Source organism: Acomys minous (assembly GCF_964271855.1).
Source record: "Acomys minous genome assembly, chromosome: 8".
In the NCBI taxonomy this organism is placed as follows: domain Eukaryota; kingdom Metazoa; phylum Chordata; class Mammalia; order Rodentia; family Muridae; genus Acomys; species Acomys minous.
The window spans coordinates 92,546,139-92,560,352 of NC_140489.1; the positions used below are offsets into that span (position 1 = coordinate 92,546,139).

Sequence of the window (14,214 nt, forward strand, 5' to 3'; positions counted from 1 at the left end):
TGCGGTGACTGTTTATCACACAGCCTTAATGTGAAATGAAGAGCATTAGTCCACCTGATGGTATTCTGAATTCCCTTTCCTGTCTCTGTGATTTCAATCAGAGAAAAGGCTGTGGGCAGTGCAGGATGCAGACATGGCAGGGTTCCTAGTCTTATCAAAGCTTCAGCTCAATTTCTGAAAGAAAATAACTAATTCAAGCAGGCACAGTTAGCCAAGGCATTGTTTTCAGGCAGAAAACAAGTCCATGTGAAGGTGATTCTGTTTTCATAAATATATTTTTGCTCATTTTTTAAAATTTATTCTCGTTACATCTCAATGGTTATCCCATCCCTTGTATCCTCCCATTCTTCCCTCCCTCCCATTTTCCCCTTTTCCCCTCCCCTATGACTGTTCCTGAGGGGGATTTCCTCCCCCTGTATATGCTCATAGGGTATCAAGTCTCTTCTTGGTAGCCTGCTGTCCTTCCTCTGAGTGCCACCAGGTCTCCCCCTCCAGGGGACATGGTTAAATATGAGGCACCAGAGTACTTGAGAAAGTAATATCCCACTCTCCACTCAACTGTGAAGAATGTTCTGACCATTGGCTAGATCTGGGTAGGGGTTTAAAATTTACTGCCTGTATTATCCTTGGCTGGTGCCTTAGTTTGAGCAGGGCCCCTGGGCCCAAATCTGCCTACCATAATGTTCTATTTGTAGGTTTCTAGGACCCTCTAGATCCTTCTACTTTGCTATTCTCCCATGCTTCTCTCATCCAGAGTCTCAATGGGATGTTTTAACTACATTTTGTTTGTTTGTTTGTTTGTTTGTTTTCACCTAAGTTTTGATAGATTATTTTTTAATGTAAGGTGTCTACCATTAGACACACACAATCATAATTGATGAAACAAAGTAGCATACCAAGCCTCAGGCAATAAAACAGCATATTCATGTGGAGAAGTGGTCTCTGGGAAGTTGGAGAGGATGGCAAGGCGATGAGGGAGGAGATCCGAGCCATGGTATGTCAGCAGGATCTCCAGGGCTTGCACATTACTTTCCTGTATGAAATACAAGGCAAAACTGTCTACTATGAAGTTCAGAAATAAAAGACTCATTTCTATGCCAACATTCAAAACTTATTTTGAAATACCCTTTGTTTTTCCTTATTTTCATGTTTCTCAATTTAACACTATAAAATTATTTATTTTAAAACTCTTAACAGTGATATTTTTAAAATATAATTCCATTTTCGGTACAGTTGTTAATATTACAACAAAAAACAGATTGTAATAGTATGTGCATGCAGTAGCATTAACTACACAGCTCCAAGATTTAGTGCTAATAACCATAATTACTCTATTTACAAAGAGCAATTACCCGAGCATACGTTCTTGCTGAGAGAACAATATTCTGACTTCTGAACTTCTTAAAAAATTCAGCATCATATCTCTGTTCAGATGCATGAGGCGCCCCGAGGATTTCCTGAGGGAAACAGTGACAACAAATAGGCTTCCAAATATGGTGACAAGAAAATATTAAAATCCATTATACCTCTGCCTGCCAAAATAAGTAAGGCCCAAATTAATTTGTTTCAACTATTGACTGTTAACTAAAGTACTTTATCTTTTTAGGGGCTATATTTGTTATAAGTGCTATTAACATTTTAGATCTATAAATAAATGAAATAGTGAAAATTAAATTGATTTCTGTAGGACAACACCAAACACCTGACAACAACAAATAAGCAACAGTTAGCACGGCTACTATTATGGGTATCTGCCATCTCTACATGAAAATGTAATTATGAATTTTACTACTGTTGCACTGAGGGATGTTAAATGCAAATGAACCCTTCATTCACTCAGGAAACACAGATGGGCTCAGTGTCCGCCACATCCTAGGGGCACTGTGAGACAGACTGGAGATGCAGCTAACAACACACTTGCCCTGCCTCCAACTAGCTTATGCTTACGCTTCAACTTATCTGGACAAGCTACTTACCTCTCTAAATCTCAGTTTTAATACCCACAAAATAAGAATAGCAGTGATAGCCTTAAAGAACAGCTAAAAATTTACCTACGTATCAGGGCTAAGTACACAGGACAATGGCTGATGGACTGTGAGGCTATTTTTGAAGGAACTCTCTGTACCCATTGGCCCTTTTGACAAGTATTTACAAGGTATGCAATGAGTCCTGCTGAGCTCCAGAGTTAAGAAAATGAAAAAGACAAAACTCTTGAATTCTACCCTCCTGTCTCTTATAAATCTGCCTTTGCTTATTAAGGACTAGTTGATGGTAACTCCCTTAAAGAGGCCCCTTGGGCATCTCCAGGAAGAGTTCAGATTGTTTCTATCCTCTGCTTCGACTCTTCATACTGTTACCATGAAGTCTGTATCCAAAGGAGGCCATGAAAACTGCTGCTCATATGTCTCCCTATGTCCAGCAATGGCATCACAGCTGGCATGTAGGAAGCACCCAGGTAAAATGTAAATGAATTCCCTTTTATCTTATTTATATGGAATTAATAACGTTAGCCATGCCCACTGATGAAAATGCAAAGCCTAAATCTACCACTGTGTAACTGGCGAGGATGACAGCTGAACATTCTCATTAGAGCTTTAGTAGCCAAGTTCGTCCAAATAATCTACTTTCTAAAAGGTTAATTTCCAAAAGAAAGTGGTCTCAAAAGTATTTTAAAGGTCACTATCATAATATAATAACAATACACTTGCTATTGTCATATGGAGAATAGCAATTCAATAGCCAATGAATAATGAAAGAAAATTAAGTGCAGAAACTCAACACTGTAAGTATCTTTTCTAAGATATTATGATTTGATAAAATGAAAGTAAATTATGAAAATAATGAACCACACTGTACAGACATAGGCAATTCCCAATATGTTTATTCTTAATATTACCTTGAGATGTCACAGAACTAAAATGAAAAGAATACACTTTAAAGGAATATGAGCACACAACAACCAAGGCAGCTGCAGCCAATGAACTCATCATAGCTTTCTCCATATTAGATTATATGCTCCTTCTTAAGAATCACACAAGAACTCTGTTTTAATGTTTTCTCCTCCTCCTCCTCCTCCTCCTCCTCCTCCTCCTCCTCCTCCTTCTCTTCCTCCTCCTCTTCATTTTCCTTTTCTGTTGTTGTTGGATTTTTTTGTTTGCTTGTTTGGTTGATTGGTTGGTTGGTTGGTTGGTTTTGGTTTTTAAAGACAATATATCACTATGTCTCACTGGCTGGTCTCAAACTCACAGAGATATACCTGCCTCTGCCTCCTGCTACTTAGCCACCATGCCTGGCTTTTTTTCTTTTTCTTTTTTTAAATGGTTGGTGAGATACGGATCAAATTTCATTCTTCTATGTGTGATTTCCAGTTTGCCAGCATCATTTTTTCTTTTAGTGTTTCATTTGATAATATTTAAAGGCATAGGAGAATCAAAGTTTTAGGTTATATGCATGGTCAAGTGTTAAATACCTTCAGCATTCTTAGGCCACCCCTGCCACAGACCAAGAGTGTGTAGCCACAGAGGAGAGGCTCAGTGGACTGAATGAGGAAGTGGTCTCTGAAGCCAGACTTCAGGTTAGCACCTGCTGGGAAGCACAGGGCTCGGCAGTAGGACACTTGCCTAGCACAAATGAGACACTGAATCTCCCCAGATGGGAAAAGAAGAAACCTGAGCAGCTTAAGAGGGTCATGTGAAAACAAAACAAAACCAAACCAGAAACAAACATACAAAACACACACACACACACACACACACACACACACACGCAAAAAAAAAAAGCAAAAATAAACACACATACACACACAAACTTAACTATTCCCAGCTATTAAAAGGTGTCTCATTTCTACTAAGTTTTTTTGGTTTCTTTTTATCTTCTGAGATAAAGTCTTACTCTACAGCCCAGGCTGCCCTCAAACTCAAGACAACTCCTATGCCTCAGCTTCCAAAAAATCATCATCATTACAAGCACGGGCCACCAGGTACCCAGCTTCTACTTCTAAGTCCTGTAAGTATTGAAACTCAGTGTGTCTTGAGGTTCCACCTTAGAGTCAGCTCTGTGCCACTACCTGTTAATATACACATAGTAAATTAAAAGGACTGTAAATCTAGAAAGCATATGTGCACAGAAATACATTATTCTCTAGACCAAATACAACTTTTAGACTTTTATATTTTTCAACAAAACAACTTGGACTTTTATAATTTCCAATTTGTACCAAAGCCAGTCTACTAGAGAACCTGACTTTTCAAAAAATTAACTTGTTCATATAAGTAACATCAAAGACCAAAATATCAGACACTAAGGCAGCGATGGCAGGTGTAAGAACAGAGCCTGAGCATGACTGGCGGCCTCAGGTCACTCCTTACCTCGTATGTTGCAAGTCGATCTAAGAAGGTTAGTAACTTCCTTCTACAGCGGCACAGTTCCTTTTGTTCCAGGGTCAGCCTGTGTGGAAGAACTCGGTTGAGCAGCTCACACATGCTTACAGACATATGCTCTGTTTACTGACATGCTGTCTTTCTGAGGGAAAGCAGCATGAAGATAGCCAGTGTTCGCTTCAGCCTACAGCTCTGAGAATGATATGTAAAACCATGAAGGCTAAACAAAAAGTAACTGTTCAAGTTGCTGAGGTAACTTACTCACACTAGTAAAGAGCACAGGGAAATGACCAGAGATTATATTTCCCAATGGACAGTAGTAAATGACTTACTTTGAAAAGTTCACTAATTTTAGTAGTTCCCGTCTCTTCTTAAGCTCTTTCTGCCTTTGGCCCTTAGCAGCCGCTTTGTCTGGTGGGGAAAGATCCTCATAGGCGATGCTATCAATGTCTACATCACCCGGTAACGTAAATCTGCAAAGAGAAAAGAATTCAGTTGATTTTATTAAGTTGGTTTTTTGTTTGTTTGTCTGTTTCTTCACATAATGGAAAGTTCCTTCATCCTATCATGAATATTTATTACTAAGTTAATTTCAACCAAACAGAAAAAAAAATATTTTTTCAAAATTCTGCCAAAAGCCTGGTTCATTCACTATATCCATGAGATAAGTAATGAGGCTAAGTAGTGATCACAGACATTTCACAAAGAAAGGGTGTTTATGTAGGGAAATGAACAGGGTTACATCAGGAGAACATTCACGCAATGTAAAACAGGTTTTGTGATTTGCATCACTCTTGTCTACAATCCTTTTTTTTTATAGAAGCAAATTATTAATTTAATGCATTACTAAAAGGATGTGATAGTACATACAGACATGGGTGATAAATGGTTTTTATGGGGACTAAAGATAGACCAAGATAATGTTGCGGTTTGACTGCACTATTGTACCCTCCACAATCTCAGAAAGCTCTATGCAGTAAGTCTGCATAGCTGTCAACACAGGTGTGGCTTCCTCGGGAACATCAGCTCATATTACCTTTCTACACTGTGTACTTCTCCATCATGTGACACATTTTCGTAATTGTGATGAGCACTTTTGTTGTATTTCTTCAGAATTATATACAGTACAATCTGAACACCAGCATTCACTCCTTAAACTTGGCTGGAATTTTGTACCTCTCATCTCCCTCTCCTTCTCCTTCCTCATGCTCTGGTACCCACTGCTCTGCTCACCGGTTAAACAAACTCAGCATTTTTAGACTGCACGTGTGAAGTAAGTCCACATATGGAATCAGTTACTTCATTAAGCCCTGTCACTGATATTCACGTCCATTTACATTGCTGCAAATAGTAAGCTTCTGTCCCTGCTTCTCAAGATTTATTTTATTTTGTGTGTATATATAAGTGTCTGCATCCATGTATGAGCACCATAAGCACATATGGTACCCATGGAGACCAAAAGTCAGTGCTGGATCACTAGAACTGAAGTTACAGACAGTTGTAAGGCCATATGGGTCTGGGATCCAAACCAAGGTCCTTTGTAAGGGCAGTAAATACTCATTTGTTTGTTTGCATGCACACACACGAGAATTGGATCCACTGAGTTAAAAGTGGTTGTGAAGTGCATACTGTGAGTGCTGGGAATCAAACTTAGGTCCTCTACAATAGCACAAGTGCTCTTAACCACTGAGCCATTTCTCCAGCCCCCAGCTTTGTGGTTTTATGGCCAAAAATGATTCTGTTATTCTACTGTGTAAATATGTTCCATTTTCTTTATCTAGCTGATTCTGTCTTAGCTAATGAGTTCTTAGCTATTTTAAAGAGAGGTAAAAATGTATCTCTTTAATAAAATATTTTCATTTCCTTCTTCTAATATACATTAATGGAATACCTAGTTCACATGGTAATTCTCCCTTTAATTTCTTGAGGAACCTACATTTCAGTCTTCCTAAAACTGTGTAAGAGTTTCTTTCTGTGTCCTCACAAACATTTATTGTCTTTTTTTACATAACAACCATTGTAATTGGATTTAAGTGAGTTGCTGTGTTTTTGATTTGCATTTCATAGATATGAATATCACATTATTTATAATCTTAACATGGTAAAAAATGTTAATCTCATTTAAATTAGTTATTAATCAGATATATACTATCATTTGTTTGTTTCGGTGTAGTGCTGACTGTCCTATACTTGCTTTGTAGAGGAGTCTGGCATCAAACTCACAGAGATCCCCCTGCCTCTGCCTTCCTGCGTGCTGGAATTACAGGTGTGCAGCACCACTTCCAACGGTCTTATCATTTATATCTCAACAAAGCCTCAAACATCTGGTAAGCTGGGCTTGTCAGTTTAATACCATTATTATATTACTAACTGGCATTTGGACAGTGTTATACATCTGAGGTGCTGAAGGTACTGAAAATGACCCTACAGACTCATGAGTAAAGCCAGCCCTGTTAGTGCAGTGGAGACCCAGCATTGAGGAAGTGTGTGAAGAACCTGGCGTGCTTCGACATCAAACCATCAACTGCAAATATATTTAGCTGAAAAGGAAGAAAGCACTGGTCGACTGTAACAGTTTCAACAATTGCTTACTGTCTACCTGGCCCAATTCCTCAGCCTCAGCTTTACCAAAGTCACCTTTGCAGTAAGTGCAAACCTCCAAACTCTACCTGCCATCATCTGCGCCCTTCCCTATGGCAACAAGAGCCTCCAGGTCTGTGCCTTTCAAGCCATACTGCAGCAGTTCCTTGGCAGCATCCACATTTTCAGGAACTCTCTCCAAACACTCATGGAGAACCCAGGACCGCTTCTTGATTTTACTCTATGCATAAAGAATAAACAGAGGTATTTAACAACAGATGCCACCTTATAAAACCTGATAGCCACATTCTAGAATTATACAAGACAGAAGGTATTAGCACCATTAAAGAACTCGGTCCTAGGTAGCTCCTTGTCTTCTATCTAAAACCTGCTAATTCATACTACTGTTATTGGCAGCTGATTAAGGGAGGTGTGATTCCAACAGCATTTGAGTTTTGTCTAAGTTTTCATACAACAAACTTTGATCATATTCATTCCCCATCCCCAACTCCTCCCAGATGCTCCTCACCTCTCTGCTGAACCAACTTCATGTTCTTTCTCTCTTTCTCACTCTCAAAAGGGAACCATGGGATCAAAAAGACAAAACAACAACAAAAACCAAACCAAAAAACCAAAATGGAACAATTTATGCAAAAAGAAAAACAAATCAAAAAACAAAAATACCATGTAGTCCTTCATGTGTTGGCCATCGGGCGTGTGCCATGGTGTGTGGTTGATATTCAGTGACATTCCAAGGAAAAAGACTGATGTCCCTTCCCAGCAGGTATCAGCTAGGAAGAGCTTCCTGCTGGGGGTGGGTTTCTACTTGCCCTGCTCAGTGCTAAGATCCTGTCTGGTTTGGACCTGTGCAGGTCTTGTGCATCCTGTCCCAGTGCCTGTGAGCTCATATGTCAATCAGTCCTGTGGTGCCTGGAAGGACCTTATTTCCTTAGTCTTCACCTCCTTCCACTCTTTCCTCCTGCTCTTCTACATAATCCTGAGTCTAAAGGCCAGCAATGGCATGGTGGCTGAGGGTCCCTAGTAGAGAGAAGCTCTGTGGGTCACTGGGAGTCACAAAGGAGTGGACACAGGCTAGAAAAAAAGGCTCAAAGGGGTGGGGAAAGAACTATAGGTACTTGGGGTCTCTATACTAAGAGACAAGTCCCAGCAGCATTCATTCAAACTCCAATGAGCCACAGGAAACACAAAGTTCGAGTACTCTTTTCTAGAAGTTTAAGAAAGATCTTTTGTAGATATCTATGGTTTGTGTTATAAAAAATACAAAACACAAAGGTAAAGTAAGTTTTTTCTCCCAAGGCAATAAGTATACATAGCTTCAAAACAGAACTACACACCATGGTTGTATCTTTGACTGTGAGATGTATCACATGGTGTGAAGCTAACTCAGTCATACCAAGCATGGTCTGCTGTTCTTTGGAAAGACTGAGGGCCAATTCTTCCCTTTCAATTGGTCCCTCCGTCTTCAAATCCTGTGACCTGCCCTCTTCCTGGACATATCTTAGTTATCAAACGACTCACACCCTACATTTCTTTACACATTCTACCATCGCCTAACTCTAAAGGTATGTCTAACTCATCAAAGTGTAATGGCAGGAACGCGGTAGGGTTCCCTTGACCCTAGCAGGCTTTCTTACACTCCTTTCCTCGTACTCCAGGTTTTCACTACATCATCTATCACAAATCCACCATGGCACATCACTACCCTAAAACAAAGCCAAGTCATTACAAGTTTTTATCACCCACCCAAACCCAAATTACCACACACACCCACTCACGTTTCCCAATGTTCACCACCTTTACTCACAACTGTCCGACTTAACAGCACTCATTTATCCCTGAAATGCTTACTAGGCAGCTACTGTGCTTCAGGCACTGACAGGGACATGGGGACACCCAATAGTGACTAAGATAGATTTGGTTGTCAACTTATGGGCCACGTCACAGTCTTAATTTGCTCATTCTGCTTGCTCTCTTGACAATGTCTTCTCTTCTTACTGGAAAAGGTCTATTTTGAATTATTATTACAGAAAGCCTTCCTGTATAATCTTCCTGTCCCAGCAGGAAGGCAGGCCTGCCTCCTAAATGCAGTCTCTTGGTCTGAAGGTATTATGCCACGTTCTCTTCACCCCTTTATCATTAATCTCTGATTAGCAGGAATGCACATCTCCTCACTGAAACTCTGCTAGTGGTTCTAAAGCAGGCCCTGGCCAATGTGGGTGAGAAGAGGCACCATAATGGCAACAGTCAGAGAGATGGCTGGTTTATCAGAGAGTATATATTTAGTTTCTTTAACACCAAAATTCTATCGCAGAAGCAAGAGATTCTGACACTTTTTCTATGAATACATGTCTTTTCCTTCATAAAAATTAGCAGTATGAAATACTCTATGAACAGAATATAACTCATGAATATAAATTTCACCATGTTACCACAAGTGTTTACACATACCAAGTAATTCTGAATTGAAGCAATGTTGACAGCTGACTTCCTCCACTGCCTCTGATAGACAAGGTCGGTATCCAGGCTGTAGGTGTGAGCCAAAGACAAGGCTTCTTCATACTCTTCACTTTCAATCTTTGGCAAAGAAATAGACATGAATTACCCATGAGACTGCTCTGATGAGAGGAAGGAACAAGACCCTTGCCTGGCCTATGCAACAAGTTATGAATACACATGCAGTGTCACCAGAAGCTCACAGACATTCTGAGAAGCAGGTACACGAGGAATTCCTTAAGCACTTTGACAAATATGATGAAAAGCTCCTGCTTATACATTCAAATGGAGGCAAAAACGGAGACTAGAGGTAGGCTGCAGTCTGGCTCAGGTCAACACTCATTCAGAACATCGCCAGAGCATAGCAAATAGCTCTAAGAGGCAGTGTTGGCTACACAGGCTTCCAGACCAGCTGCCAAATGCTTCCCTCACCATCTGTACTCTTAGTAGAGATCTGTACTTAAGTACACATGAGAGGGACAGCTGAAGGCCACAGCAGGCAGCAAACACCTCAGGCTACGACCAACAAGATGGTTCAGTGGGTAAAGATGCTTGACACCAAGCCTGACAACCTGAGTTTAATCACTGGAACCTACATAGTGGAAGGAAAGAACTGACTCCTACAAGTTGTCCTCTGGCCTTCAAACATGCAACATGGAACACACACAATAAATAAAAATATTTTTAATATATAATATTAAATATATTAATATATCTATATATTTAATATATTATATAATATATTATATTACATATTTGATATATTAATATTCATATATAAATATATATTTCTTATATGTATGTGTGTATGTGTGTATATATATATGCATATATATATATATACACACATATATGAAAAAAAGGAAGGAAAGGAAGGAAGGAAGGAAGGCAGACAATAAAAGAAATTCAAACGCATTAGGCCACAAAGTGGATAACTGAACAGAGTAAATCGTTTTCTTACTTTTTTCTGGTATTGCTTATGTACATATGTATATGTGTGAGGTGCGCATGTCTGCACATGTGGAAGCCAAAGCTGGATAAATGTCTCCTTCAATTACTTTCTACCTTAGACACTGAAGCAAGGCCTCTCACTTGAACTCAGGGCTCACTGATTAGGCTACTCTAGCTACCTATCTCACTTTGGAGATTCCAATCTCTGCCCCCAGGGCACTGGGGTGACAGGGGGACTGCATGACCACCAGGTATTCAGCTGAGTACTGGCTCTGAACTCTGGTCCTCAACGCTTTAGCCTCTGGGCTATCCCCCAGCCTGAGTTCTAATCCACTGCATTGATCTTGATTACTCAGTTAGAAATAGGGCATTATTCTAAAAGCTTAAACAACTGATATTTCTAACATGTCAAGGGGAGCCAATATGCCCTATGTCAATTTCTTTTGTCATTGGAATAGCAGCAGTTCCACAATAAACAAAAGCTAGAAGCAGCAGGACCTCTCACCTTCCTCTGATAAAGCTCCTCTGGAGTTGTGGAGCGCAGACTCACAAGGCGGTAGTTCTTAGTGATAGTTCTTGGCCGCTTTCGTGGAGGTGCGAACCTCTCCATCTCCGTCACTAAGTAAAGGCCTTGCTTGACATAACCAAAATAGCGAGCCTTGGCAGACGCTTCGTGATCAGAGTCAGAATCCTCTTCCCCTTCGTCTTCTTCTGCAGCCCTCATCTCCACACGAGATCGTTTGGGGGCAAGTTTAATTTCACACTAAATTGAAAAGGGAGATGTAAAATTAATGATAAGAAACTAAAGACAGATTTTTTTTAAGAGCTACTAAAAAATTATTCTAATTATATTCGGTTTGATTCATTACATGTCACTCACAATGGACCCAAAGGAAACAAAGTAAGTAGATATACATATTCATGTGGCTTCCAAATCTTTAAAACTGAAGCCCACTGTACTAATAGGTCACTAATGTAAAGTCATGCAATTATTTTACAGAAATAAAAAATATGGGAATGTAAATTTATCTAAATATCAATAGTCTGTGCTTGCTGTAGAGAAGCAAGAAGACAATTTAGAAAACGACAGGAAGACATTTGTTTCATTTGCCAGGAATACGCCTTCCGCTGCCCCTTTTTGTCCACCAGCACCACAGATGCCAAGCCTGAAAGCCTGGCTGCTGAAGATAACTTTCATTCAGACTTAACAGAACTGGCTTGGAGTGCTGTATGGAAGATCATGACTGGATGATAAACTTCAGACTAAAGAATACCTGCCACTCTACCCTGCAGAAGCAAAGCTACTGAGGACCATACTTTTGAAAGAATTAAATAAGAACACTACACGACCAAACACAGCTATAAAGAAACCGCCACTACTTTCAACTCTAGTTGTGATAAAAGATCTTTCTGAAAGAAAAAAAAAATTAGGTTGCCATACTTTCGGTAAATAATAATATAAACATTAAGTAGTTCCTTAACAGGAAGTAATGACAGCATTTTACATTTTCAAATGACTCATCTAGAAAAAAAATCTATCATGCTCAGCAATGTTTTAAAGGAAACAAAATAGCTATAAATACTTTTATTCTCTTAGCAATATAATACATTTAACTCATGTTTGATGGGATTTTTCACATTATATTCAATATTTTATTTCAACAACAGACTTACATTTAAACACAGAACTGCATCACATACACAAACAAAAAGGCAAATGAACAAATGTTTTGAACAATGCACATTTACTCTCAAAGGAAAAAAACCTCACCTCCAAACTTAAGAATCCCCCATCATGGGTAGCAGTGACTTGCGGGGAAGGCTCAAACCATTCACAGGATTTTCCCAGTAAATTCTTCAAAGTTTTTGCTGATGAAACAGTTAATGCACCAGAGCACCTAGCCAAGGTCACAGCTCCATCTGCCCACCAATTGACATCAATCAATGGATAAAAGGACTCTTTATCTAATGGGGGAAAATGCAAATACATGTGCATAAGTGATTTAAATGCAAAATATTTAACCCAATATTTTATAATCCAAGCTATTTCATATTTGGGAGCCTCAAAGATGCTTTAAAATAGGAAAAAAGTAAAACTGAAACCATCACCCAATTTTAACTCAGGTAAAATAGAAAAGGTACAATAATTCATTTAAAGTCTGCCCAAGTAGTAACAATCAGCCAAAGCTATGCAGGTATAAAAGTAAGCAAATTAAGGTCTTTTTCCTCAAAACAATAACACCCAGCTGAAAAATGTAGCTCAGTACTGAAGCTCTTGCTTAACATCCGTAAAACCCTGAGGTGGAACCCAGAGGGGGGAAAACTTATCAAAAACACAATTAAAGGGCTGGAGAGATGGCTCAGCAGGTAAGAGTACTGGCTGCTCTTCCAGAGAACCCAGGTACAATTCCCAGCACCCTCATGGCAGTTCACAACTGTCAGTAACTCCAATTCCAGGGATCTGACACCCTAGCACAGTCATATATGCAGGCAAAACAAAATATATACAAAATAAAAAATAAACACTGAAAAGGTAAAAAGAAAAACATAATTATATACTCAAAAAAGAGATAGGTAACCATTTCCAGCACAGCAAGTTGAAAATTAGATGTACATAAATCCCACATATACAATGTTATAATAGATCTTAGAAAGTGTACTCCTATATTTTTCCGACAGAGATGTTTAGCAATTAAAACTGTGTGACATTTTAAAAATAAGAGCTTTCCAGGGCTGATATGCTTCTAAGCATTTAACTAACAAAAAAAATTCAAGACCAATAAAAAATTTTGATACTAAAATGAATTATGATTCACCAAACTGCGGGATTTAAAAGGAAATGTCATGATATTCCATTGTGATTTCATTGTACTTTTTTTAAACAGTAGTTATTCCACAGTGGATATGATATGGCTTAATAATGATGACCATCACAGTAAATCATAGGGTTGAAAGCATATTTAAACTCATTTTTTAAAAGCTATGTAAACTAATTAGTCAGACTAAAAACAACTCATTATAATAATATTTTTTAAAGCCCCTAACATATTTCTTTGGATAGAAACCTTTGGCAATTTGTTTAAATTGGGAGTTTCTTGATACATGCAGGCATCTGGGGCTTATGTCCCCAGCAGCTGGAAGAAAGAAATACTATATTCAGAGATCAATAAAAAAGAAAAAAATCAGGATGACAACATCTAAGATCTCTGGAAAATACTGAAGCAACAAGACACAAACATTCATGTTACAGAGCTAAGATAACCAAGTAAAGGCAGAAAAATCTAGTTAATCATAGAATAACAGAAAGCATGCCAAATACAGGAAAAGAAATGAACACAAGCACAGAGGCAGTCAGAACCTGAAATTAACATGACTCAAGATCCAACCTGCTCCATGACACACTGTACTCAAGATGCTAAAGCTAAAAACAGTTAAAAGTTCCAAGAGAACCAGGTGTGGTGGCACACACCTTTAATCCCAGTACTCAGGTAGGTAGAGGCAGGCAGACTCCTGTGAGCTCGAGACCAGCCTGGTGAACAAAGCAAGTCCAGGACGGCGAAGGCTACACAGAGAAACCTGTCTCAAAAAAACAAAGAAACAAACAAACAAAAAACGTTCCAAGAGGGAAAATGCTATGCTTAAAGCCAAAGCACAAAATTCATGTCCACCTTCTTAACAGAAGGAAACAGAAAGAATGGAACAATAGGATATGTTAAGCCCTCGAAGTAAATAACTACCAACAGTGACTACTGCATCCAATAAAGTTATCTTTTAAAAACACAGTACAGAA

General features: G+C 39.0%; 1 protein-coding gene across 2 annotated transcripts in view; it reads right to left on the reverse strand.

The window, feature by feature from the left end:
* The window catches only part of NBAS (NBAS subunit of NRZ tethering complex), a 302,855-nt gene that overhangs the window by 226,800 nt on the left and 61,841 nt on the right, over positions 1-14,214 (reverse strand). For both annotated transcript variants that reach the window (XM_084791395.1, XM_084791394.1), the window contains exons 14-21: positions 12,196-12,389; positions 10,930-11,187; positions 9,429-9,554; positions 7,049-7,200; positions 4,712-4,852; positions 4,368-4,446; positions 1,353-1,457; positions 897-1,033 (exon numbers count right to left, since the gene is read on the reverse strand). In XM_084791395.1, the coding sequence (XP_084647521.1) occupies positions 897-1,033; positions 1,353-1,457; positions 4,368-4,446; positions 4,712-4,852; positions 7,049-7,200; positions 9,429-9,554; positions 10,930-11,187; positions 12,196-12,389 (1,192 nt within the window). The remainder of the gene's footprint in view (positions 1-896; positions 1,034-1,352; positions 1,458-4,367; positions 4,447-4,711; positions 4,853-7,048; positions 7,201-9,428; positions 9,555-10,929; positions 11,188-12,195; positions 12,390-14,214) is intronic.